At 52.3% G+C, this 27,999-nt stretch overlaps 1 protein-coding gene across 1 annotated transcript; it reads right to left on the bottom strand.

Annotated features, from left to right (window-relative positions):
- Positions 1–211: 211 nt before the first annotated feature.
- Positions 212–26,479, bottom strand: TRAP1 (TNF receptor associated protein 1). Its single transcript, XM_087733261.1, has 18 exons — positions 26,326–26,479; positions 20,971–21,138; positions 19,447–19,529; positions 19,158–19,298; positions 11,199–11,270; positions 10,315–10,475; positions 8,980–9,089; positions 8,718–8,791; positions 5,965–6,120; positions 5,460–5,580; positions 5,262–5,331; positions 3,926–4,073; positions 3,213–3,398; positions 2,782–2,920; positions 2,447–2,532; positions 1,823–1,968; positions 1,364–1,436; positions 212–1,073 (listed from the first exon to the last, which is right to left on the bottom strand). Exons 1-18 carry the CDS (start codon positions 26,414–26,416, stop codon positions 972–974), a joined length of 2,127 nt encoding a protein of 708 aa, XP_087589387.1. The 5' UTR covers positions 26,417–26,479; the 3' UTR covers positions 212–971.
- Between the last annotated feature and the right edge of the window lie 1,520 nt (positions 26,480–27,999).

Below are 27,999 nucleotides of genomic sequence, written 5' to 3'. Positions count from 1 at the left end.
AAAGACAAGGCTAACAGGGTTCACGGCGGCAGATTCTCCTGTTTTCCCTCCACACTCTCTGCTGCTACCTACTGTTTTCACAGCCCTCTCTTCCCACCACTGTCCAGTGCTTGATGCCCTGAAGAACCAAGCAGCATCTGAAGAGAGAAGAACCAACAAATCACCAGCTGGAAGACACAAAGACCAACAAAGTAAGGGGAAGAGAGAAGAGTGGAGGGGTCTGGAAAAGAAGAGGTGTTTATTTATGATAAATACAGATCAGCTAGACATGCAGTTAATCCCACAGAAGAGGCAAAAACCCTGGAGACTCTCCAGAAAGCCGCACGCTGGACAGCTGTTTCCCAGTTACTTCCCTCTCTCCGCAGCAAGACGAGGATGAACTCAATTATCCAGCAGCTCGGTGATCTTTTCTGCCACGGGACTGGACTGACACGTTCCACCAACAGCATCTGTGTCTGCTAATGGCAGCAATCTATCTCCATGCCGGCAAACTCCTCCTGCCTGGTCAGAGGTGGGGGTTTCTTAACAAATTAATTCACTCTGTCAGTGCTTATTCAGAGCACGATGGTGCACAGGGATTCAGTGGACGGGGGGAGTGTATTCACAGACCTAACTGGGAATCTTGCTGCCAACATCTGTTTTGGGAAAGGCCATTTCTAGAAACAGTATGAAATGAGGCTCTTCAGGCTTGCGGCAGAAATTCGGGCATATTGTTTCAGCAGCAACCTCTGGATTTTGTTCCCACTAAGAACACCGCACTTTGAACAGGTTAATGACATATGATCTAATAATTACAACCGGCTCCTCCCTGTGCAGCGAGGGTTGGAAGTCCTCTGCATTCTCCCTGGCGCGCTGCCACGTGAACCCCTCGCTGCACAGTCCTTGCAAGCAGATGCTGCAACAGCTGACAGAGCGACTGCACTTGAGGAAAGAGAGATCAGCACAGAGTTCATCCTTCAGTCTTCTGGGGCTCAGTGTTTCTCCAGGATTTTGGTGAGGAGTTCGTTCAGCCGGTTCACCATTGGTCTGGGATCCTCATTCAGTCCTGCTGCTATCATGGCATTCTCATAAATCTGAAAAAAGAGAAGAAAGCATTAAATAAGCAGCAAGAGCGAGGTGGATGAGAGCTGGGGAGGCAGTGACTGTCGCCCTCCAGGATTTGCATGCTGAGACCAAGCATGTCTTCTAGGCCACCTGGTAGGAAAACACATGGACCCCAAGTACCAGAAATACCCAAAGTGGGACCACAGAAGGACGCAATTACTGCCTGCTACCAGGGCTTCACCCTGTTCCCTGCCACGCGTGGTCTGCGAGCTGGTTCTGGGGAGGATGGTGCTGCTTCTGGAGAAGGCCTGGCTCTCACCTGATCAAGCAACAGCTGGGCCAGATCAGGCTGACTGTCCTTCAGCTCGTTAAGCTTCTTAATCAGAGCATGCCTGTAAGAGTGAGAGAGATCAACACTGAGACTTGGTATTTTTGGACACAATGAGAAATTTATGTCCAGAATGAGCAGCTAAGCCAAGGTGGGACAGAAAAGGTTCTACCTAAAGGCCAAAATAGTTCCAACTTCCTTCCTCCTGTTCTGGGGACTTCTCTCTTCTCTCCCATCCTGTCCCTATAACCCCCATTGTCCTGGGGCTGGACACTGTGTGTGTGGGTGGCTCACGTCAACCGTGCCATGCGGCCTCACAGACCAAGGCACTGCGGCACATGCTGCGCTTAATGGGGAGGGCTCTGCTAATTGGGAGCATTACACTGTCTCCTCTCTGCCTCCGTCCCAGAAAGGCTGCGGTGGCCTGGCGCTGGTATTGCTCCCCCTTACCCCGTGTTGATCTCCAGGGTGGGCTGCAGGAGCTGGGCACGCTCCTCTTGGGTCTTGGCCAGCTGCTGCATGCGAAGAAAGTGGCGGGCAGCCCCCATCTCGAGCACAGTGATCATGGCGGGGTGGGTGTCCAGCCGCGTAGTCACCTGGGGCAAAAACAGCAATCAGTGCTGAGATGGAAAATGCACATGGGTTAGAGATGGGGGATGCTCAAGAACTCGGGGTCTCCTCAGCACAGATCCCCACCAAGCCTCTGCACGATTTGTCCCAACCCCTAAACCGGCAGGAAAGCTGGGGGCCCAAATGGCCCCACTGGTCCACAGGCGAGACGGTCTCCAGCCTGTTCTTCTGGTGGTCTGAGCATGAACCGATAAAATGGGCTTTGCTCATTGCACATCAAGATGTGCTTCTTCTGCTGCCACGCTGACCATCACCACCACACCAAACGACAAATGCCAGCGGTTCATACCATTTACAGAAAGGAGGCACGGAGAAGACTGATTTCTCTCAAGGTCCAAAGAAAAATCTGTGGCAGCAGATCCCCAATCAACCACCATCTTTTTTCCCTAGATTATTACTTCTGTGGATCTCCTGTACCCAGTTACCCAGTCACAGAATACCTACCTTCACACCAGTGACTCGAGAGCCTAAGGCATTTCTCATCCAGGCCATCAGATCCTCAGCCTCTTTCTCTGTCAGACGTTCTGCAGCTGGCAGGGGAAAGAGGGCACATCTGAGCCTGCATCTATAGTTTAAATTAGCAAATTGCTTAAGCTTTGATCACGTGGGATGAAAGGGATCTGCAAGAACTGCAAGTTGCCTCAGAGCGTGAGAATGGCGGGATGGAACGGAGCGCTCTTGCTCACACACTCAGGAGCTGCGAGAGCGCTGGAGGAGGTGTACCCGTGCTGGCTGGCATGGGCGGCAGCACTGGGGAGGCCAGGGGAGCCTCACGATACCTGGGCGGCTTTCCTCAAACTTCTCTTCCTTATAGTGATCAACAACGATATCTGTCTCCACCGAGATCAGCTTCTTCTTGTCAAACTCCCGAAGGTGCAAGAGTGTCAGCTCATCAAATTGCTCGTAGCAGAACAGGACCTGTGCCAAAAAAGGGACAATAACACATTGTTTGGGATGTAACAGCATTTCCTCCTTCCCACAGCAACTCCGCACCAAACAGCGAGAAGGGAAACTAGCAGGTTCAGCCCCACGGTGGCTATCGCTTAGGGCCCCAAATGACAGCAAACCCTTGGAGGGCTTTGTACCATGGGTGGGAGGTCTGCAGCTGAACAAGTCCTGCTGCCCCGTGGAAAGCAAGATCCCAACGAGCCCTGACCAGTGACGTAGTAGCTCCAGGAGTTCCCCTGGCCGTGGCACACTGCTCACCCACCTCCATGTCCTTTTTCTTCATGGCCTCGAAGTATGGGGAGTGCTCAGCCAGGTGCCGGTTGGGCGCACACAGGTAGTAGATGTTTCTGCTCCCTGCCTTCATGCGAGAAGCGTAGTCAGTCAGGCTGGTCAGCTGGCCTGCGGGCAGGGCGGACGATTCATAACGTAGCAACTTTGCTATGTCCTCCTGGAAGAAATGTGCTCCCGTGAGCTCAGGGCAGGCGACTATAGCTCTACCTGACCACTCCCAGCCCCAAGAATTCCCTCTGCAGCATGCAGGCCTGTTTGCAGCCCTGCAAAAAGGCTCAGGGGATTCCGAGTCCCTCCTTTCCTGCTCCAGATATTAAGGAGGCAGAACAGTGACCTAGACAGGAGGTAGGTCAAGCTCTCCGGGAAATGGGAATCCAGGCAGAGGACAACTGTAGGGGGAAAGCCCTACTTTATTGCCTGTTGTAGTTCCTATTGCATCAGGGAGGGCTGACACCATAGTGTGGGGACAGAGACTCTGCAGTGTCTCAAACTGAGTGGGAAGCAGCACCCAGTCAGAAAGAGTGAGAGTTTGGGCGCTAGAGAATCTGTCGGTCTTGTTAGACCCAGGAACACAAGTTAGGGGCGTGTAAGGTTCACAGAGAACCAACAGCCCCCCTCATCCCAGGTCGCAGTAGGAGCCAGGAATCTTTCCCACCAGCTGCAGTGCTTCAGGACTCCTGGTACCTTGACATCCTGCTCTGCTATCGTGACAATCCCCTCTCTCATGAATACTCCATAGTCCTCAAAGAACTTGGCATATTTCTCAGGGTCCTTCTTGCTCTGGTCAATGAAGAATTTGATCAACCTCTTCTGCAAAACATCTCGGAGCTTCCTGCAGCAGGAACAAGCCTTTTTAAAGACAGCTGCTAGACCAAGACAAGAGGTCTTAGTGTTTTAGCGATGCATTTGCAAACATAAGGACAAAGAAGAAACTCTGGGTCCACTGTCTCCTTTCCCTCACGGCTCTACATCTGTTCCTTGTATCTCAGTCAAGAGCAGCTCTTGAGCTGGAGAGACAGCTAGAGCTGTGGTACAAACGTACTGCCGAAGCTCAAATCTTTGGTTGACTCGTGACTCAGCGACGCTGCAGGACGTAACCAACTGCGCACGGGGTATCTGCCTCACTCCCCCAGCTGCCCTTAAATGCGGGAAGGAAGCAGCTATAAAAGGGTTACACTTGGAGGAACCCTTTCTGAAGGCCTGAAAATCCACTGTGAAATGACAGGGTTAATTCGGCGACTATAGCGAAGGTAAAGGCAGTTCACCAGCCGTAGAATACAAAGTTAGCCATCAAACCTAACAAGATAACAGCACCAATGCTAAGGCGTAGGAGCCTACTCTTATACTTCCTTCAAGTTCCACCAATGGCAGATGTTTGAGAGGGGACTCGAAGGACAAAAAGTAAGGAAAAACCAAAGCCAGATCTAAGGGGCTCTTAGAGGAGACCGGCCTGCCGGCAGTCAGCTTCACTGGGCCTCACACCAAGTGAAAACCCTGCTGGCTGGCACTCAGGTTTTGACGACGACGACGTGTGTGAGCACAGCAGAGCTTTGAAGGAAGTCTGGAGACAAGAGGCACAAGGTGCTGTTTGAAGATCTACACATAAATAATGGTGACGCTAAAGTACGGCCCAGCTTCCTAGTACTGACAGCTGACTTACTGTTTGCTTTTGTTTTCCAAACCGCTTGGTGGTGCAGACCAGACACTTAAAATAGCAAATCCACTGTTACTGCTCTAGACCAGAGATACCGAAAGGCAGCCTAGGACACGAGGGGCACGTGGCCCGAGCAGGCGGCAGCAGATTGTATGACACAGGACACTGCTCCTACATCTCGAGATGTGACCAGCGTGGCTGAGAAACAACTCGCTTTACAGACGACAGAAATTCTCAAGGATGGAAATGCTGCCGCTTACATGCCAGGTTCCTCCAAGCCTCTCTAAGTATCCCACAACGTCCCCTCCTCAACCAGCAAGAAGCTGGAAGAGCCTCAGCAGTCCGCAGGATCTACCTCTTGCTTACCTGATAAGGGCGCTCTCCTGCAGCAGCTCCCTGCTGAGGTTCAGGGGTATGTCCTCACTGTCCACAACACCTGGAACACAGAGCAACCCTTGAACAGCGAGGCAAAAACGAGCGCCAGGCTCAGGAAGGCAGCCCCTCACCTCACCCCCCACGGAAACCACGGTCCACAGCCCCGCTGTTCCTGGTCCCAGCACACACCTCTAAGAAAACGCAGCCATTTCGGCAGGATGTCCGCAGCTTTGGTTTGGATGAGAATTTTGCGGCTGTAGAGGGCAACGCTGGAGCCCAGTTCCCTGCTGATATCGAACATGGATGGTTTCTGCAGGAACAAGAGACAGAAAGGTAACACCAGCACCACACTGAAAGCAGGGTGGCGTTACCATACTCTCCTCTGCAGTATCTCTGTGGCTGCGCCAGCTGACCAGGTCACACTGTGGTCTTCGCTACCAGTGCTGAACCCAACGAGAGCTGAAATCTTGGCTGTCTTCCCTAGGGACCTACCTAAGCCATCTCCCTGCTCTGTCATGACTCCATACCCCCACCATTATCCTGTGGCACCCAGCCCACTGCAGAGATGCCACACTGGATATTCCTTCTTGCCATTCTGCAGCCTTAGCCGCCTCCTCTCCCTAAGGAGCTCTCCTCTCCTCTTCAGAGCAATTGGGCAGATGTCCCACTGTTCCCTGGACAGAAGGGCACGTACTTGCTCAGGCACGTAGAAGATGCTGCGGATGTTGAGGGGAGCATCGGTCTTGTAGTGCAGGATGTAGCGGGGCTTGTCGTAAGCCTGCGCTATGAAGCGGTAGAACTCCTCATGCTGCCACTCGCCGATGTCCTTGGGGTCCAGCATCCAGAGTGCCTGTGGAGGAGCAGAGAGATGAGTTCCCACCAGCTCTCAATACCTGCGGCCTCACAGCGCAGGGCTCTTCTTTCAGAGTTACGCTTTCCCCCCAGGGCACCAGAGCAAGGACATACAATCTTTCAAACCGACAGGCTCCTCTGCACAGCCCGAGGGCAGCGGGATGCATTACGGTTCAGGCACGTTATCACAGACTAACAAATTACTGCCCCTCAGCTGATCTCGGGTCACCTCCCATAGAGGTGCTCTTGCCCTGCGACATATATAAGGCAGCTTTGTTTAGCCCAAAACACAAGGGATTTGGCTAACCTCCATTGCCTCACACTCGCTACCAGCCAAGAGCATCCTGGACCGTTACCACAGCTCAACTGACTGGCCTGACCAACAAACAAAAGAAAAGCAAAAGTTTAAGCGGGTCTGTTGCAACCGGCCTGCCTCCCTGATGGAGGTCACTATCCCACCACAAGGTCACTCTCCCACCACAAGGTCAGCTGAGCGCTTGTGAAGCAACTCCTGGATTGTCTGTTTTCTGCTGATTTGGTTTGCAGCAGATCAGGAGATGCTTTGTGAACCACTCGGCCACCCCTGCTGCAGGGTCAGAAAGCGCTTCAGCAGTACCGTTTCACATCAACACGTGAGTTAAAGTCATGAGCTCCAGACCAGGTCTTTCCCTGTGGCCATGCTTGCCACCTGCTGCTGCTCTAAACACCCCAGCGCTTTCTGGAGCATTCAGTCCATGCTCGCACCACATTTAAGTTTTCAGAACCTCAGCAAAAGACTAGCATTTAGCAAGGACGTGGGAGGTTCTGCCTATTTAACAAGCACGGGGACTCAACTAAGAATCTCATGAACAGCCTGCCCAGTGCGGGGGTGCAATCACAGTCCCTGGAAGCGTTCAAAACCCTGTAGATGTGGTGCTTAGGGACAGGGTTTAGAGGTGGGCCTGGCAGTTAGGTTAACGGTTGGACTCGATGATCTCAGCGGTCCTTTCCAACATTAACAATTCTATATTTCCAGCCGGGTGAAGCCCACTCTGCTCACTGCCACTCTTTTCTACTCGAGCCCTAATGAGCGACAGGAGCGATAGCTGGGGGCAATACAAACATCCAGCCGCCTCCTCCACCTACCAGTCCAAAGGATTCAAGGCTCTGGCAGCCCTGCCACGCCGCCATACTCCTTAAAGCCTCAAAACCTTGTTCCACCAGTGGCTTCGTAACATTTCCAGCACAGGCAAGTGTCCTGGAGGGTTTGCGGGATCACAGGTACGATTACGGACTCAACTGGCTACTAAGGTGCTTTACAGCAGCTGCTGTTAGGTAAAGCGCTGCTTTCCCAGAGGCTGACTTGTAGCGACAGTTATCACAGTCAGACCGGAAAAGCCTCTAACTCCACGTTATCAGCGACATGGCAAGCATTCAAGAGCTTATCGAGGAAAATCCACACCAGGGATCTAACTACGTCTCTGTTTACAGTGAACTGATGTCGATGTGTGGAAAAATGCAAAAGCAAGATCCTGGATAAAGAAAAGGCCTGAAATGGGAGCATAATGAGAATAAAGCTGTTGCTGTATCCCAAGGGAAAACAGACTTTCTGATAAGAAGATAGAAGTACATGACTCTATTAAGGGTATTTCACCCCTTGCTCTAGTACTGCTCTTCTCTAGGGAGTCTGTTCTATTGATTGTCAGGTAGAAAGAGCAAGCAGCTGTCGAAATCTATTTCTGGTTTTGTAATTTAAAGGAAACAGCTAGAAAGCCTTTGGAACAGAAACACTATTATGCAGGAATCCAAATAAATATCGGTGACTAATAACACCAATTACAGAACCTTAGATAAACTAACATGAGACAATATTTAAGCACGGTCTTGAAAGTTTGTGCATTCACTGCCACGTTCCAGAAAACAGAAAAACCACACGCACGCTCTCTACCTGCTCTCTTAGGTGAGGAAGCTTTAACCAACCAGAAAAGGAGATGGTGGAGGAAAATGATTCATAGATTTTCGTTTTAAAAATAATTAATTTCACCTAGGTGATTCCTGCAATTGGGCCAAGAACTTCTAACTAAAATGGATCTGGCTGCTATATAATTTTTAGTGGTCAGAAAATGCCAGCGTCAAGCAGTGCTCAGCTAAGAGCTGTGAAGAAAATCAGGCTGTGAGCTGAGCCACTACGAAAACCAACCATTCACTGGCACTGGCTACCTCATGCTGAAGGACAGAGAGAATACCAGCGACGTGAGCAATCCCTACATCGCTAACACGCTACCTGGCTTAAACAGTTAAAAGAAGTATTATAAAGCATTGAGATAATCATTCTGATTAAGGGAGAATCCAGAAGATATCTATAAATAAAAACTGCTTGGCTAATCTGCAAGAATTCTCTCCAACAAATGCAAACAAGCATTTCCAGGCGTGCCTTCTGCTGGATCACCTCCTGTTGTTCTAATTTACTGATCACTACAGGGTCCGTGATATCCTGGACAATCCTCCCCTGCTTTCTAGGGACAGCAGTGGCTTTATGCTGTTTCCTGTTGTCTCCAGTGCAGGATTACAATGGTTCGTCTCCACGAGTGAGCGGCCTGGGGCCCTCCTGCTCACCTGTAACGTGTTAATTCTTCTCCCATTGAGATACAGTGGGAAGCTGATGAAGTTGCTGTATTTTGTCACCACCTCTGGAATGGAAAGCAGACAGAGAGGAGTCACATTTGTGAAAACAACACAGTAAGAATTGCTTCAGTAGCAGCAGGGGAAAGGTGTCGCAGGAGAGGAAAACCGCTGTAAATTCACCTCCCGCTCAGTGGGCAGCGACAGACTTGACAGAGCCCCTCAGCAGGTAACAGCATTTCCCTCCTCCACTCACCCTTGACTCGGTCTTCGTTTGCAAACTCCTTGCAGTCTTCTTTGAGATGTATAATAATCTTAGTCCCCGTTCTGACACCAGATGCTTCTGCAATCTCAAACATCCCTGAACTAGGATTAGAAACAGACCCCGTGTCAACTTGTGCCTCGGATACATCCATGGTGGGACATAAAAACATTTTATTAAACTAAGAGCACACACAACACTTCATCACCAAGAGGAAAGGGCAAAAAATCTTGAATGCCTGAATGCTCTCTGTGCCTCTGAGAAGCCCCCCCAAAACATGTGGCTGCCTTCCCTACAGAGACTCCAGACCCAGGACACCAAAGGCGCCAGCAGCCTCTACCGAAAACGAAACAAACTTCAAACAAACTTCAGGTTGTGTGGGCCCAGCCTTTAACTCCTCTCCTGCATTTCCTACAGCGACTGTAACACCCAGGCTCCTGCCTTCTCCCTCGACAACTCCGACTTGTTTGCGGGCCCTCGTTCGCATCTCCCCTGGAGTATGCAGTAACCGGTTACAACAAAAAGCAGCCGCGCTCGTTCTGGATGACCATTCCTACCCTGTTGCTAAGTGAATTTTATTGAAGTGAATGCCACATGGGGATCAACCACTGGTGAGAGCACTGACCCAGGGGACAGACGGCAGCAGCGACGACAGACAAGCGTTCAGTGTGAATGGCAATACAGACTGCAGTATACAGCAGCTTGCCTGCAGCCCAAGCCAGTCTGATGTCTCAGTTACAAGATGTTTTTTCAAGAATTTAAATAACTTTTAGTAAATTCTTTATTCCTAGGAGATTTTAAGGGGATGCAGAGCTTTCCACTCCCAGAAGATGCAATTTCAACATGGTCCAGCAGTCCACAGCTTTGCTATCACAGATGTTTGCAAGTTCAAGCAAAAAGCAAAGGATGAGGACACAGATCCGACCCACAGAAGACCCGTGCCTGCAGAGCCACAGCACTGCACGAGCCCTGCCTCCTGTGGGTGCCCTCGAGCAAATAGCCAGGGGACGACTAAACCAAGGAGATTAAATTTGTCTCTCCAGCCTGGGGCACTGCTAAGGTGCTTGCCTGCCAGCAGGGAAGGAACAGGAGAGGCAGGTACTCTCTTTGTCCACAACACACCTGCTCTGGCAAAGCAAGTTTGTCCCTGGGCTTTTCACCCTGGCACATTCGGTCACACTTTGTTACCGTGTATAATCTGAGCAGGATCTAAACCAGCAAGTCTGGTCATGAAAGACCACACAAGCCCTGTCTTGCTTTGCACAGTTTTCAGTCCGTGCCTGGTCTGGACACAGAGCCCCATGTTTCCATCCCGTTCTGCAGCCTTACCCATCTGAAGACCAGTGGTAGCCTGGGCTCCCCAGCTCTGCTGACTGTGAGAACACCTCCACCTTATCCGCCACCATGAAAGCTGAGTAGAAACCTACTCCAAACTGGCCGATGATTTTACTACTGGCTTCAGCTTGGCTCTGCAGAGCATCTAGAAAAGCCTGGAGGAAGAAAGGAGATATAAACCAGTGCACGGTGACTTCAGGTACCACTGGGAGGCTGCAACCCATCCTCCAGCTGGGCTCCTCCGAGCACCGATGCAGCCCTATGCCAGGTACTGCAGCCTGGCAGTCCAGCACCCTCATCCCACGCCTCTGCGCTGGCACTCCGAGGAGGGCGCCCAAGGAAAACGGTTTCTCTGGAAAAGGAGAGCATTGCTTAGGGCAGCACTCGCTGCCACTAGCAGTAAAGGAAAACAAGCGAAGGCTTATTCAATCAGGAGCACGACACCTTAAAATGGTGACTCCGGACATGAAAAAAAAAAAATCAGGTGCATATATATAACAACTTGCCAGCGTGAGGACACAGCTGCTGCCCTCCCAGACACTGGGTGAATGCCGAGGGAGCATGTGCCCCTCCATAATGATGGCCTGGGGAGGAAGGCATTTGGTTTTGGGAGTGAGGGCAGCCAGGTGCAGCAGCATTCCACACAGGGCCTATTAGCACTGCTTGGGCACCACAGGCCTCCCACGGCACACAGCAGAGACCATTAAGAGCCAGAAGACTCCACGGGTAGGATTCACCTTCCAAGAGGGGTGTAATTTCACAGCTGGGCTGGGGGCCAAGGGATGAAAGAGAAAGAGAAATTACTGGGAGAATAAAAGTGACTATAACTGGAGAAGACTTTTCTAAGGGGGAAGAAAGAGTGCCTCATCCCAAGTTACCTTTGAGCCTGATCGAGCAATGGTACCGAGGTTAGAAACCAGCTCCTCCTGGGTCATCCCAATACCCGTGTCCTGAAAAGAAACAGCAATTGTAGCTGAAACATCAGCAGAGAAGCATTGCTTTAGCAACCAGCACCCAAGCAACTCCTACCTCTGACCTCCACTCTCTCCTAGCCAGCTGAGCAGTAAAGGCAACAGCAGACTTCCAGCTGTGGCTCCACCGGCACACGGTCAGGACAGTGGACTCAAAAGGCCCACAGCTCCAAGGGGCAGCCACAGCTGCCTTGTGGCTGTCAGCTACCAGAAAGCTCAGAGACTCAAGCTTCTTATTGAGAGAAAACAAAGGCATGCCAAGACAGGCTGGTTTCTGCACCCCTCTACAAACGCATAGGATGACAGCGCTGGAAAGAGATCTCAACCCAGTCACAGCCTCACTGTGCAGGTGCCGTGCATGTACAGAGAGAGTCTCCATTCCTGAACAGGTCCGAAGGGGAGTTAAGGGGCAGCGAGAAGCAGATTCTTTCCAATCCGCAGATGGGGAACCGATGCCCTCACACCAGGAATCAGTGGCAGAGCAGTGAGTCCCTTAACTCTCAGGTAACGCTGACCCTTGTCTACAAGCACCATGTTCGCTGATCTGCATCTACCCTGCCTTTTCCTTCCTCCTCTCCCCCTCGCATTATGCTCCTCAAGACTTGAGCATGAAGCTTTCAGTGTCCAGGTCCCCGAGAGCTGGGTATTGCAGTGCCCGTGGGAGCAGTCTAACCCCAGCAGGAAGTACGGCACGCCAGCCGCACCTCACGGTGCTCTGTCCAGGCTTCAAAGGCATGCTGCTTGCTGTCTTCCCCAGTGTAATCCAGATTTGCACTCCTGCATGCAAGATAAACAACTCCCTGCTGCTAGCGCACGCCTCTCAGGCAGCAGACCTTGCGGCAGCACCATTCAGAAAAGGCTGCAGCAAGCCTCAGACTAGGCTGCAACTTCATTTGTTGCCACAACACATCTGCACTACCCCAAGGCAACACAGATAACAGCAAACCCCAGCTAGAAACCGCCACCCTCTCACACAGGACCCCAACAAAAATCTTTCCCACTTTGTAGTCCAATGTATTTTCAGACTTGCTACACACACATCTTCCACAGAAGCAAAGCGCAAGCTGATGCCCTCCAGGACGCTACTTCTGAAAACCAAGCGCCATTCCCCCTCCCAAATCCCAGCAGCTTCTCCACCCGACAGAAACATCCCGAGAAGCCAATCTTACAGGTTCTCTGAGCCACTCCGTAAGGTGACAGCAGCGTGAAAATTAACCAACTGAAAGGTGATTCTCGTTCACGTGAAGAGTTCGGCTCTACTCGAGTACCTGTGAGCACAGTTATTACAGCTGACAGCAGCCTGCACACCCAGAAGCGGGCTGACACCGTTAATGCAGGGGTGGGATTTGGCGTGCAGACGTCAGCAAAACAAGCTAGAGCGGAATGGGCTGCTGCTAGATGGCTCGGAGGTGGGATGCCAGAGTGAATTCTGGCACAGCAAGCCTCTACCACCCATGTGGGGCATTCACTGGGCTGCTTTGCTAGCAAAGTAAGTTAATGCCAGTACATATTTTTTAATCTAGTGTTTAATTCCACTGAAGAATCAAACTGTGGTCAACTTGTGAGGTTACTGAGCGAGGTGCCATGCGGGTAAGATGTTTTTCTGTATACCCACAAGTCACGGCACAGCAACGCCTTCCACTTGATTAAATATGGTAAGGCCAGTCAGTCATCTTGGCTGAGAAGAGGGACGATGCCTGGTAAGAAGGCATCATCTTAAAGGTCTTTTCCAACCTAAAGGGTTCTGTGATTCTATGAAGATCTCAACAGTGGGAGATGAAAAGCCAGGAAAAACAAACAGGGTATGGCAAAATCTCAGGAATCTGACATGGTCCCTTCCCCCAGGGAAGAAAAAGCCAGAAAGAAAAGTTTTCAGCATCTGGTTCAGGTTTTGTTCATGCCAGACCCTGAACAGAACTCTTAATTCCTCTGATCCACTCCTATTTATAGCACAGCATGTCATTCCCAAATTCCAGTATGTTTAAAAAAAAAAAAAAAAAAAATCCCTACCCCGTGAATTTATTTGGCTATTGAATTCTGAATGCCCTGCCAAACTTACTGCAAAATGCTTAATGACAATTCCTGGAGACAGTTTGATGAGGGTGAATCGCAACAAACAAAGAGAGCATGGCTCAAAATGGTCTGCTCCCCCAACAGCGCCGAGCCGCTAGCAGGGAAAGCGGAAAGCATCCTTTTAGGTGGCCTGCCAAAGATCCTGGCAAAGCGGACATTTCCTACTGCAGGAAAACACCTGGGCGGATTACGATGAAAACGCCATCGAGATTCAAACCGCTCTTGCAGCGTACGCGTTTCCTGCGGCTGGCCTTCGCACTGCGCTTCTCGGCTCCCTTCACCAGATGGTGCTGCTCCAGGGAACGGGGAATAAAGTGGCGGTGGCGATGGAGAGACAGGAGCTCGGCTTCTGCAGAGCAGGCCCTCTTCAGCGATGGGAAACAGATGAACCTGCCCACGAACAGCCCACGAACAGCCCCACGAACGCGCTGGCAGCACTAGCTCCGTGAAATCCAAGGAAGGAGCTGGCGGGACTTCCACCGCCCTTCTCTGCGCAGGCTGCTGCTCGGCCTCTGGGCGACTTCGCCGGGAACCACCGTGTCATCACACAACCCTCTGCAAGCACTACCTGCGATCCGCCAGCCTAAATGCAAGGACTGCCGTTGCTCCACCATCAACATTACAACTTTTCTTCCCTTGCAGACAGTTTCAAGCCCTCCCTTCAGTCTGCAAGAAAAGTTTTATCAGGCTGAAAACAGCCGCAGCAGAGTTATTCATAAAAGCACGAAGCAAATTGTACATGGAGCTCCACAAATTACAAGACGTGAGGGATATGTTCAGAGTTCAAAGGGACAAATGCTTCTCCACAGCTTGGAGAAACCAAATACTCTATACCATGAAACAGAGTTTTCAGTGCGCCGACACTTCGTTAGCTGAAGGTTAATTACAGAAGCCCTTCTGTTACTCAGAAGAACAACAACCTGCTCACCTGGTTGAATTTCCCTTCTGGGACTTCTTAGGGTGCAGAGTAAACAGCCTCCCCCTGAACCAGCCCCTCTACAGCCCTGTCCCTCTGCAAGGCTACAGACCTTCACCCCAACTTCTGCAGGACTACGAAGAGCTCCATGGCCACACTTGTTGAACTACACTTCTGAACTAAGTAACATTTCCCCTGAAGAGACAGCAGCTGAACATTGCTTTTAGCACCTTTGTGTGTGTGGAGACCTCCCAAGATACAAAGCCCGCTGTTGAACCGCACGGGACCTTTGTGCTTTCTCTGCACTTTGTTCTAACCTTCGTGGCGTGGGTGCTGGACGTCTGCAAACAGAGACCGTTCTGCGTAACGACGGCTGGAAAACTGCCAGGCACGCGGTACCTCAGGGCTCCCACCACGAAATCCACAGCCCTGAGGACCTCCGTCTTCCTTGACGGAGAGGTAAACGAACACCTTCGACCCCACTATCCGTCTCATCAAATCAGGCAGTCCACAGCTTTTGTATTCGTATCATACTTTTTGGTAAAGCAGAAACAAACTGCACGTAATAACAGCAACGAATCGAGTTTAAAACAACAAATTGCTTAGTTTAGCTGGTAAACAAGAACCTAGGTAATGCAACACCTTTGCTCGTTACCCGAGTCCAATTTAAGGTATTGCAGAGCCTCATTACACCGAACAACCCATTAACTAACCATTAACTGCTGCCTTTGCCACGGCTGCATCTGGACGCATGCTTGCAGTTACAGGTCCGTGTCGGAGCTACCGTGCCTTTCATTTCGCTTCGTTGCAAAACGAACACTTGGAACGCTTATTTCAGTGCAAAATCTCAACGGGGCATCAGAAGAACACCGACTACGTTACAAAACAAGGACATGCTGCTTTCGCCAACTGATAAGGTAATAAAATCCCAAAAGGTCCAACTGGCAAATGTCCCCCCTGTTATTTAAATACCTTGCTTAGAGAGACTTAAAATTCACGAGACGAGGACGGCAGCTGCACTGGAGCAGCGTCCTGGTTTAGAACCAACACGGCATCCGCAGCAGCCACGAACGGAAGAAAAGGCACAAAACCCCCCGATGCATACAGGTACAAGGTAATCTTGGCCTAGTACGTGGAAGCTGTCCAAAGCAGAGCGCCGGAGGTTTCCTTTCCTTTCCAATACCCTGTGTTAACATTATTTTCAACAATGCCGAGCATTGCTACGGGCTCAGCCTCCACCCATCCAGGTCTAAATACCCGCTGTTCAGAAAAGTACTTCCTTTTATCCACATCGAATTTCCCATTTTTAAACGTGACATGCTCTTATTCTGGCATGAAGATGAAGAAAAGAAAAGATTCTGCACTTCCTTCCTTAGGCCGCCAGTTATTTGAGATGCATTTATATTTCTGGTTCCCTAGCTTATTTGTTAAAGATGACGCAACGACTGGAAGCTGTATCCCACCCCTGCAATCAGCGGCACATTTCTGTAAGCTTAATTCCACCTAAGGCTCGCCCAAGTAGAGCCGGCTTTACCCCTCCACCTCTACCTGCATTATTGTCCATCCCCTGCTCCCCTGCTTCCGCAAGCCCAAGCGGCGGACGGATGCTGCAGTGCTGCGCACAGCTAAGGACGTAACCCTCCCTCTGCTGCAGCCTGGTAGCGCGGGGGGGCTGCCAGGACACCACCCAGCGTGGAGGGGGACCGGCTCCCCACCTGCACCGAGCTTCGCTGGGCGTGCGGGTGCACCTGCATTGAACTGCTAAAGCCCAAACGTCTCGGTTCCCCGTGAGAGCCTCAGGACAGCTCAGTCCTCCTTGCAGACTGTTTATAACTCATAAGCCAGGAGAGATCTGCCCAGCGATACAGGGAGCTGTTGCAGGGAGGAGTGGTGTTTGCAGTCATTTTAACTCCTCCCAAACACAGCAAACTTGTTATTTTGTGGCTTCACAGACACTGATTTTGGACGACTGCAACAGCGAGAAGAAAGCCCAGCAAAGAAGTGAGCAGCCCAAGCTCTGACAGCAATTATGCTGCTTACCCATGTTAAAACAGCAGTCCCACTCCCTCACCCAGCAGCAGCAGCTATTAGCTCTGTAAACATTGCAAACAGTTTCCTCTAAACTGTCCTAGCCCTAAATTAAGCACCAGCAACGAGAATGGCTCCAGCCCCCGAGCTCACACAAACGCAGGGTTACCACCAGAGACGGCAGAGCTGCGTAGCAGCAACACCGACTGCGCCACAGCCAAGCGCCCGCCGCCAGCCGGCCATGGGGAGCTTCGTGCCGGTGTCGAAGGAGAGCTCTGTGGTCACAGGGCCTTGGGGTCTGTAAGGGGTTCTCTGTTCCCACCTCAAAGGATCCAAAAATGTGTCTGTAAAGCCTTAGCACGCAGAACTGCAGAGCTCTGCAGATCCGTCCTCGTTGAAAACACACGCCTAACATTTTCAAGTGGATTTTCTTCAGAGATCTGACCTTGCAGGCTGTGGCTGCTACCAGATGGAGCTGTCCTAGAAACAGAATGAGGCGGTTTTCAGAGGGGTGGAGGAAACAGTGGAATTTGCGAAAACAGCAGGACTTTGGTGAAGGAACTGAGGTGGTGTAAGCCGGTGAACTAGACAGTGAACATTCCCCTCTTAGCAGATACAACACTTGGCAATGCTTAGGTAGGATATCCCTGAATGAGAACATCATATTAAAATTCCGAGTCCTGCTGTGCTTACGAGTGAAATTCAGTCCTGGCAGAGAAGTAAGCAGAACGGCAGTCACTTAACAGGGACGAAGGTAGTCCTTTGCTGGAGCTAGATAAGCTCCCCCAGGAACGAGTCTGTAACGGAGGCTGTCACACATTACAGACCTGCCTCTTCTCAACTAGCGAGACACAAAGAGATGCTACAGGGCTTGGAAGGGGAGGGGAGAGATCCAGCAGATCCAGGGGCCAAGAGCAGCACGAAGATCTGAGGAGAAGAACCTAGGGGTCAGAGTGAGACGACGGGACCTTTCTAGAAAAAACTGGGGTGACCATTGCTACAGATCACGCGCAAGGGACCTGCTGCTTCTGTTTTGGTCCCAGTGAGTACAGAAAACAAAACAGCGACTAAGGGACAGGTCCCTCTCTGCCTCAATCCTTGCAGGCAAGTTTTTTTTTGCACCTTTGCATTCCTGAAAGACAGGGAAATGTTCTGAATGAGGCTTGTTCAAAGCAATTGTTACATGCAGTATGTTTCTTCAAGAGGTTATAAATAAATCCTTCACTGGAGGTAAGGAGCTTTAGGCACTACTGAGAAGGCAAACCTATTAAAAGGGATTGGAGTAGCGCTGCTCTCTCTGGCTTCTCAGAGCGCAGTATCGCTGCAGTTAAAAGCCTCCTAGTTAAGACTCATTTAGTCGCATTAGAGATGCACAGGCAGCCAGGTAGGGGGTTATAAAAAGACAAATCCCTAACACATCTCATTGGGTATGACGTCAAATGCACCCCATCTGCAAGGTGGGCAAACAGGGCTCTTAACCAAACCGCCAAAGAAGGGGACAGCTTCCACAGTTACAGGACACGAGTTGTAAGAACGTCTTGATGGAGTCGGAGGCTACGCATCCGCTGTGATCTCAAAAGGAAAAGACAAGAGCAAGACAGGAACGACGCCCTACTTGGGGCTAAACGAGAGCTCATTAAAGAATCAGCGTTACACAGCAGTCAGAAAAATGCAATAGTCAGGTGTGACAGCAATAGCAAAGCCTCTGCATTACGGTTTGAGAATCTTGGGGTTGATGATTGTGTTGCCCACTGACGATCACTAACTTCCCCATGGCAACCGCAGCTGCTCGTTCTGCAGAGAAACAGAAGTATAAAATAACCGAGCAGCCTCTGACAGCCAGTGCTTTTGTCCCACATGAAAAATATCAGACCAAGTGCTTTGTCTGTGCCACATCTCCCCTGGACCTGCTACGGTCAGCCTTCACTTACACATTGCTCTCTGCCTCATTCTCCGCTCTCCTGAGAACAGTCTGCAGCTACGCTCTCACAGATGACACCAGTCCACGAGGAATGTTACCAGTTTGCTGCCTTTGCATTAAGAACTTTGCCAAGAAAACACCAAACCTGAGCCTCAGCCTTCCACCCTGGACAACAGCCATGAACAAGAGCAATCAAAGTACAGAGAGAGGGACCAGCTCCACCTTCCCTCACCACACCGAGTCCGCAGGCGAGCAGGCTTACGCTGATCGCTCCCCTCCTGCTACGCATTTTGTTATCAGCAGGGAACAATCAAAACCAGGGCTGCAGAAAGGAGGACAGGCAAGTGCTACGGTACTGCCACAATCTATAGTCCCACCTGTACATTAGGGTAGAGCCTCAGCATCAGCTGGACTTGGCCTGTCCTGGAGCAGGAGGAGATAGAGACAATCAGCAATGAGAGGTTCTTCTCAGCACCCCAACATCCCCCAGCGACTGAGGTGAGAGGGAAGGTCTGTGAGCTACCATGTAACACCTCTGACTTAAGGAGGTGACAGAATTCCTTCCCAAAGGTCAGGATAAAACCAGACTCCAAACTTTTCCGCTGGAGAGAAACGCACACAAAACCTGAGAAGCGCACCAGAGAAGGCAGTGGGAGAAAAGCTACTGGTAGTTCCTAACAGGGAAAGAAGGAGCAGCAAATTTTCCTATAGGGGCAAGTGGGGAGCAGATAAATTGGTGGTTTCTCATCACATCCTGAGGTTACAGCCTCATGAACCAGAGTTCAGCTGAAGACAAGACACTTCTTCAGGCAGGCTTGCGAATCCACGGGACCACGCTGCCACTCAGCTTCCACTGATCCTTCACGGGACAAAGGCTAGTGATGGGAGCAGTGGGGAATAACGCTCTCCTGTTACCAAAGGGAGGTACCTGGATTGTGATGGTTCCCTTTCCACTGTCCGTCTGCAGATGGATCTCCATCTCTGGCAAGGCCTTCCCTTCTGCCATCAGCTGATGACGCAGTTTCTCCAGCGCGTCGCTGCCATTGGAGATCAGCTCCCGGATAAACACCTGGGGAGGAGACACAACCTGACACTGCAGCCTGGCCTCATCCACTGCACGGGACTGCCAGAGGCAGCAAAACTGGTTTGGATGTCCCCCTTGACAGAGACAGGGCTTTGCCAATAGAAAATCTACCAGCGAGTAGTGGGTTCCTTACCTCCTTCTCTGAGTACAAGGAACGGGCAACTATGTCCAGCAGTTTCTTCGTTTCAGCCTGAAACTCATGTTTAGAGGCTGCACCTAGAATAAAATCACAGACACACCTAAAGGCACTTCACCAGGGTCCTCTTGGGAAGGAAGGCAAAACTGCAGTCTTACCACGTCCTTCAGCTTCCCAGGAGCGAAAGCCTGAAGCAGGACAGGACACAGGTAGCTGCAGCCTCCAACAAGATGACAACAAAGGTGTTGTTTACACACCCCTATGAGGCAGCACGCTTTGTCAAGCAGACACGTGGCCTCTGCACCTCAACTCCTTGCACACAAACCTCAAGGCAGTCAAAGCCTGCAGTACCGGCACATCGGTCACGGTGTCTGGGCTGCAGAGCAATTGGTAAATGAGAAGCAAAAGGTGGTTCCCCTTGTTCCTAATGCGTGGCTCCATGCAATCCCCATCCGCTCTCTCAAGTGCCTCCTGTGGTTTATAGCCTGCCTTCCATACTCTTCCTTCGCTCGGTTTTCAAGGGAACCATCTGCACGTGCCCTGCTCCAAGAGCTTCTACAGCCAGGTAGCATTTCTCGTGCCCAAACACCACTTGGGGGGTTAAGCAGAAAAAGGCAGATCCTCAAATGTCTCTGTGGAGCAGGCAAGGGAGCGCGTACGTACAGCCACCGATGCAGGTAGGTAGCTGTGCCCACAAAGAGAATTTTCCTCAGAAAGAATAACACCACAAAACATCTCAGCTGAAAGACCATCCTCAGCCTTTTAAAAACAGCATTTCTCCTGCTAGAGGCATTAGAGAACCCTGAAGCAACGTGGGGGAAGCTGTGGGTCACACATCAGCTCTGCTGTGCCTTGCTGGTGAGGACCTACGTTCCCCAGTGACAGGGGCAAAGCTGGGGTGTGAACAGCACCAGAAGCAGTGCATCAACCCTTCTCGGGGCTTCACAGCCTGGCTGTCTCAAAAGTACCTGCCAGAAAAGCCACAGGAGCACGGAGCGAAGATGCTATTTCTGTGCTTGAATAACTCACGTGACTTTGCTTTAAAGCACCTCTCCCTGGAGATGTGCAAAGCAATTCGTTCTAACTAAAAGATTGACACCACTCATTAGACCTCCATGATCCACAACAATGACCTGGGCAGGCACAGCTTGCTTCTGGAACAAAAAGCCTCTTTTTAGGCAAATTCTAGTGCCTGCGGAGTGTCTACACATATGTATGACCATCAATTGCCTGGCTAAGCCCACAGATGCAACTTCTTCCCGCAGGCTTGATGGCCTCTTTTCTCAGTAAAGGCCATCCTGATTTACACGTTCCATTTTTGGGGAGGTGATGGTGCAAGACAGATTCAAACGTAGTCTGCCAGCTAGGATGCGATGACCAATACCTGCTCCTCCTCCAGAGGCAGAAACACTGCTGCGGAGGGCTCACCCTCAGAGTCAGGGCACAGCCACACCCAGATGTTGTCCTGGGTCTGCCTGCGCCCCAAGAGTGCTCCCGCAAGACACCGGTGTTCCTGCCCACCTTTCACATTCTCTGTGTCGCTGATGATGGTGTGCAGGGGCTCTTCTTCCTTGTTCTCCGCTGTCTGCGTGCTGTACGTCCGCGCAGCAGAAATGCTGGTGGCAGGAACGTTGTACTGGAGGCTCCAACGACGGAGTATTTGTCTCTGGAGACATGCTGCTCCTTTTGCTAGAAGACACAATTCAAGATATTTCAGTATAAATCACAAGTATCAGCAGCAACAGGAGCACTCTTTAAAGGTCCCGTTGAAGCAATCTGTGGGGACTTACACTGTCCAAGCAAGACTGAAGCTCCCTTGCAATCGAACACCCACCATTTCCCTCCGGCACTGCCTTCACTGCAGAAGAAGGGCAAGTTGCTACTTTAGACTGTCTCTTCTGAATTAAAATTCTAGCCAGAAGATGACAGTCAGTAGCTTTCACAACAAATTAACTGGCGAGGAAGAGGCAGTCTGCAGCTTTCATTGCTGTTACCTGGCCAAGCTGACAATGACTCCCACATTACTGCCAGCGAAAACGTAAAACCCCGGTGCAAGCAAGGCAGCCTGCACCTCCAGGAGATGCCTCTGCCGCACACGCAGCTTCTCTGGGTGCTGTACTAACGCTGACCATCAGGCAGGCCTCTAGGCACCAAAATCTGTTTCCTCCTGCTCACTTCCATCCCACCGACAGTAACCAGCTCCTTTACAACAAGCTCACTCCCGTATCTTAAGAACAACTCCAGCCAGCTGAGCAGTTACTTTATGGCAATAAATATTTGGCCCTTGGCTGTCCGAGCACAGTTAACGGAGCACAGGGACTACATCCTCCAACAAAGCCAGCTCTGGAAAAAGCAGCACATGCAGCAAGTCACTAATCAACAAAGCAACCAGCGGGGAAAAAAAGAGAGACGAGTCAGGAAACGGCACATGCCCCATTAGGGACTGGGATTCCCAGTTCTCCTCCTTCCGTTGTGCCCAGGTGAACCGAACACTCTTCTCTCTGTTGGGGGATGAAACAAAGTCAAACCTGGCCACAAAAAGACCATGTACAGCACTACAGAGCTCTGTCCAAAGCCAGTTCCTTGGTGTCATTTCTGACTTGTAGCGAGAATGGCCTGGGCCAGAGTAAGAGCCCGCAGGGTGTGGATGTGGTTGGACTCCATGATCTTAAAGGCCTTTTCCAACCTAAATGGTTCTACGATCTGAACACGCAGCTGCGCTGCGGGCAGGCGGTGACTTGGCCTTCCCCAACCCTACAACAAACATGAACAGACAGGGCTGTTTTGGGAGGCAGGGGAGCGACCAGGATGGCCTGGGCAGAGCGGGGAGAGTCTGGATAAGCCACAGAAGTGGTTGGAAGCAGCGACAAGCCCAGGCTTTTCTTACAACTCACTCTCTGCTCACGAGCTGTTTCATCAAGCAAGGAAAGGAGACAAACCCTCCACCCCAGGCCTGCAAGAGGCACATTTTCAAGGTGTCCTTTCTTTAGACGAATGGGTACAAAAACACCCAAAGGCTGAGCTGAGAACCACTGGCATGGTGGGAGTCCCTGCAGTGCACCCGTGACCTCGCTGGAAACAGCTTCTTTGGCCGTCTACAGCCCTCCAGTCCAGCTGACACGCTGGGAGTGCTCAGCTCCCTCCTGAACCTTCCTCCACCTTGTCACAGCCCGTGGGTGAACTCGGCGTCCCAGCCCTTTCACCAACACCCCTCGTCGTCCTCCAGCTCATCTTGGGAGGTCTCAGGCTCCCTTCACAAGTGCTCTGCAGACCTCCTGCCCGCCATAGCAGGTACTACAGCCAGTATGGTCACCGAGAACAGGTTTTGCTGCTCCAGACCATCAGGCTGGGCTCTCGCTCACTCCAGATCCTGTGAACGCAAACCCCTGAGCCTTAACAGCACTTCTGGGTCCTGCACCTCATCCCCAAGAGCTGCTCGAGGAGGCTGTCAGTCCTCATTCTTCCTCCTCCTCCTCCCAGAAAGCTCTGAATCAAGATGCACTTCTCCAGCCAGAAGCTTGAATTACTCCCCAGTCATTCCGCCCTTAAAGAAAAGAGCCCGCAAATAGTTCTTAATGCATCTGAACACCTCCTACACACATAACTGTTCGCTCTCTGCGTCACAAACAGTTCTGCCGCATTATCACAGGACACGTTCTTTATCTTTCATTCGACCGCTTTTGTTGGGCTCATCTGAGAAAGCACCAAGGAAAACAGCCCGGGTGACTGAAGCGGAAAGCAGCGGAGAACCCGCCGTGGGGCTGTCCAGCCCATCGAGCTTCAGAGAGGAAAGGCCTGAATCTGCCCAAGGTTTACATATTTTATTTACGTATTTACGCAGGGTTTACATATTTTATGCTCATTTTATGCTAGATGGTGTAGGATACTCTGAAAAATCTGCGCTTGTACGTACGCACACACACGCATTTCCCAACCAGCAGAAATAAAAGAGGGAGTGTTGCTCCCTCCCTGACTCCAGGATCCCAAAGAGAAGCAGATCAGCAGCAGCTCCGTGCTAACCTTGAGGCCACTTCTATCATCGGATCTCCAGGCGGCAAGGCCCCGGAGCCAGCAAACAGGTCCCCCCCAGCCCATAAACACTAGCTGACTCTAGAAACTACAGCTATTTATAACTGTTGATGTATTCACGCTTTTTGTCTCCCTACCTCTAAAGCACAATACTAAATCACCACCCATCAATTCAGAAGTTATTTTTGGATTTGTGTAATGTTTGGTCTTATCATCCTTAATTAACAGCCCATCCTGTGCCAGGTAGAGACAAGGCTCATTAAATGCAAGCTGCAGCGTCTTCAGACCGTTTGTCTCTTGCGGAGCCCTTGCCTGGCCGGCAGGGAAAACGCTCCAGGCAATTCTGGACGTAAAACCACAATTATCGGCACACAAAATCTATTGAGAAAGTGTCCGCTGAGTTAACAGGGTAAAGTGATGCTCAGAACGAGCTCGAGAAACAAATTCCTAAGACCAAGAGATAAGGAAGGGATGGCTCTTGCCCTGGTTGAGCGCTGCAATGTGCTGGGGCAAATCAGTTTTTTTTAATATCGAGTTAATCAAATGCTGAGCTTTATCACAGTCCGCATACCTTCCTATTTGCATCACTGCCCCACCTGCACCGTAAAAGATGGCAGATACCCACATTCCTCTCCAGCTTCCCCTTCTCTGTGGATCCTAATCCTGTGCGTATGACCACGGGCCGGCCTTGCACGCGGGGAACACACCGCAGAAAAGAGAAGGACCCTTGGTCTCAGGGACTCCTCTCAATCCAGGCACCAGGATGCCTCAGTGATTCCCGAACCCAGCCAACCCCCCAGGAAACACAGCCTCTTCTGGGAACAGGACTGCAGCGAGCATTTAGCCAAGCCAAACGTCAGTTAGAAATTTAGGATGGGAAATCGAGCACAAAGCAGTACATGGCTCAAAACAAAGTGGAGAATTTAGGTCAGCAGAAATTACCATAACAGCTTGATTGCTGTGCAGTCGCAAGCCTGAGGATGCTCTTGCAAAGAAAAGCACGAGCAATAAAGCCGCAGACCTCATTAGAAGAAAGGGCTCTCGAGCTGGGCACCAAACCCTGTATGAATCTAGGAAGAAGAGGGTCCCCGACCGATCCACTCACACCACATCTCCCGGAATCAAACTCTGCACCAGCTTTAGCCTTCAGCATTGTGAGAGCCAAGAGAAAATGCCGCCAGCTTTGCACGGCCGAGGGGAAGAGATGGCCGTCCCCGCAGCCAGGGATCCCCGCCTGCATCCAAGCGAAAGGACACCACCTCCTGCTCCTCCCTCTTCATTCCCACCTCACGCAGCTTCTGCTTGCTATTTTTTTTCCCCTGAAGGAACTGAATGACAGGTTAAGGAATAAAACTTTGGCTCTGCTGGAGTACGTCTAACCCAACGGAGGCACACGGCTTCTTTCTCAGACACGGATGCTAACAAGCCACTGGGGATTTCCGTGGTGGAAGAACCGAATTGCCCAGAAACACCCAAGTGGCACTCGATGGCACAATAAATCTAACAGTCTGACCCCGATAGCGACCCTATTTGTCACACGATTTCCTCCGTCACATTTTCTCTTCGTAACCCACAGGGAAACCACAGACCGCACTGACAACTTACAAACCTGTCGATTAGGAGCCAGACGACAGAGAAGGAAACACTGAGCGCAGCACGGGCTGCTGACAGCCGGGAGAAAGACGACGCGCAGGAAGCTTCTCACCGTGCCTCGGTTGATGACAACTCGCAAGCACGGCCCCGATAAGACAATATGGCCCGTAACCGAGACCTCAGAGTTCGGATTTTCCTGCCCCTCAGCCCTCGCCAGGTCTCTTGGGTGAAATCTTGAGCACGCCCCTGGGAAACACAAAGGGTTCAGGCTCCTCTGCCAGGCCGCCCGCTACTGAAACGGCCAGAGAACAGAAACGCCGACATCTTCGGCTCCTTTCCCAGCACCCAGCTGACCTGGACATGCTATATACCCTATAGGAGCCAGCAGATGAACCTGGACGTGCTGTACACCCTATAGGAGCCAGCAGATGAACCTGGACGTGCTGTACACCCTATATGAGCCAGCAGATGAACCTGGACGTGCTGTACACCCTATAGGAGCCAGCAGATGAACCTGGACGTGCTGTACACCCTATATGAGCGAGTAGATGAACCTGGACATGCCATACACCCTATATGAGCCAGCAGATGAACCTGGACATGCTATATGCCCTATATGAGCCAGCTATATGACCTGGACATGCTGTATGCCCTATATGAGCCAGCTATATGACCTGGACATGCTATATGCCCCATATGAACCAGAAGATGACCCTGGACATGCTATACACCCTATATGAGCCAGCAGATGAACCTGGACCTGCTACATGCCCTGAACATGCTATATGGCCTATATGAGCCGGCAGATGACCCTGGACATGCTATAGACCCTATATGAGCCAGCAGAATAACCTGGACACGCTACACACCCTATGCGAGCCAGAAAGTGAACGTGAAGACGCTGCACGAGCTGAATGTGATATATATCCTATACGAGCCAGCAGATGACCCTGGACATGCTACATACGCTGTGTGAGCCAGGAAGCACACCTGGACACGCTGCATGGCCTGAACATGTGTGCCCTATACGGGCCAGCAGACGGCCCCGGACACGCCACGCGCCCTCCGCAGGCCTGCACCACCTCCCCTCCCGGCGGGAGGGCGGGCGCTCACCGCCGCCGCCCCCTCAGCCCGGCGGGGCCCGCGCTCCCCTCACGCCGCCCGCCCCGGGCCCGCGGCCCCGCGGCCCTCCACGGCTCCGCGCAGGCTCCCGCTGCCGGCGGGGCCGCCCCGCCCCGCCCCGCCCCGCCTCACCTGCGGGCACCCGCGGCCCGGCCCCGGCCCCGGGCCGCAGCAGAGCCGCCAGGCACCGCCCCCGCCGCGCCGCCGCCGCCGCCGCCGCCATGCCGCGCGCACCCGCCTCCCGCCGCGTTACCGGCGGCGCCTGGCGATGGCGTCACGGGGCGGGGGCGCGCCGGCCTCCCCTGCGTGCGGCCGCCACGTAACGCGCGCACAGACGTCACACCCTCACACGTCACGCTCGCCCACCTCAGCTGCTCCCGCCCGGGCCGCCTTGGCGGCTGCAGCCTGCTGCCTCACGGCGGGGGCCGCAGCCCCGCCGCCCGCCCCCCCCCCCCCCCCCGCCCCTTCCCCTTCCCTTCCCCACCCGTGAGGTCACTTTTCCGCCCTTTCCACGTTTGACGCCACCGGTCGCAGCCGGTGCCAGCCCATCAGCTGCCCCGTGAGGAGCCCCCGCACGGGTCCCACGCCGCAGGGCCAGAGGCGCAGCCCGGGCTCCTGCAGGAAAACCACGGCCCTCGGCTCTCCCGCGCCGCGTCCCTCCTTGCCGCGCTCAGCCCCCCGCCCTGGCTCCGGCTGGGATCGAGTTAATTTTCCTCCCAGTAGCTGGTACAGTGCTGTGGTTTGGATTTAGGATGGGAATAACGCTGATCACACACTGACGGTTTAGTTGTGGCTGAGCAGTGCTCACACCAGTCGAGGCCTTTCCAGCTTCCCCTGCTCTGCCCGTGCACGAGGAGCTGGGAGGGGGCAGGGCCAGGCCGGCTGGCCCAGACTGGCCCAAGGGCTAGCCCATACCACATGGCGGCGTGCCCAGTACAGAAACTGGGGGAGCTGGCCGGGGGGCAGCAATCGCTGCTCGGGGACGGGCTGGGCATCGTTTGACGGGTGGTGAGCAATTGTACAGTTATCACTTGCTTTGTATATTATTATTGTATTATTATTTTTTATTATTACTACTATTTTATCTTAATTCAATTATTAAACTGTTCTTATCTCAACCCACGAGCTTTCTCCCTTTCAGCCTTCCGATTCTCCCCCATCCCACTGGGGTGGAAGCGGGCGAGCGGCTGTGCGGTGCTTAGTTGCCGGCTGGGCTTAAACCACGACACTCAGTTGCCCCGCTTCAGCATCGGCGAAGCAGATCCCAGCCCGTGCCAGGGGCTCCTTCTGCATCCCGCGACAGAGGTTGCAACTGTGGACGCCAAGCCCCCGACGCCACTTCCAAACTTTTCCTATTTTGATGGTTAAAATCCCTTCCATGTTTCTTCTGCCCTGAGGACTGGTTAGCAACGGGAAGCCAGACGCAGGTTACAAAACCACCCGCCTCTCCCCGTACAGACACCCGGGACGGCTGCCGACCCAGGATTCGCTGCGGGGAGCCCGCTTTGCACAACAGGTTGCGGCAGGAGCTGGGCTGTCGGAGCCGGCAGAGCTCAGCGTGCCATGTCTCTCCCAGCTTCCCCACGGAGCGGGGCTGAGGGCCGAGGAAAGGCTGTGCCGGGCCAGGAGCAGCCCTTAGGAAGCCCTTGGCCAGGCTCCCCTGCTCGACTTTGGGCAAATTGCTTAATATCTCATTTTCCTGTTTCTCTGAAATTCCTCTACTCCCGGAGCTGCTGTGAGCGTAGACCAGAGAGACGTGAGGGGCCCGAGGTACTGGAGAAAGGCTTTGGATGGGGTGGGGGTGAG

Source organism: Nipponia nippon, unplaced genomic scaffold, assembly GCF_047370975.1.
Source record: "Nipponia nippon isolate SJK-2023a ecotype South Korea unplaced genomic scaffold, ASM4737097v1 scaffold_5, whole genome shotgun sequence".
NCBI lineage: Eukaryota > Metazoa > Chordata > Aves > Pelecaniformes > Threskiornithidae > Nipponia > Nipponia nippon.
Note: the sequence above shows the minus strand (reverse complement) of the source record. Positions and strands in the feature narration are given on the sequence as shown.

Coding starts and splice junctions, on each gene's coding strand:
- TRAP1 (XM_087733261.1), bottom strand. CDS start 26,416: ATGGCGGCGGCGGCGGCGGCGGCGCGGCGGGGGCGGTGCCTGGCGGCT. Junction 3,399..3,925: donor TAGCAGAGCAGGATGTCAAG/GTACCAGGAGTC, acceptor CATTTCTTCCAG/GAGGACATAGCAAAGTTGCT. Junction 1,074..1,363: donor CCCAGCTGTTGCTTGATCAG/GTGAGAGCCAGG, acceptor CTCTTTTTTCAG/ATTTATGAGAATGCCATGAT.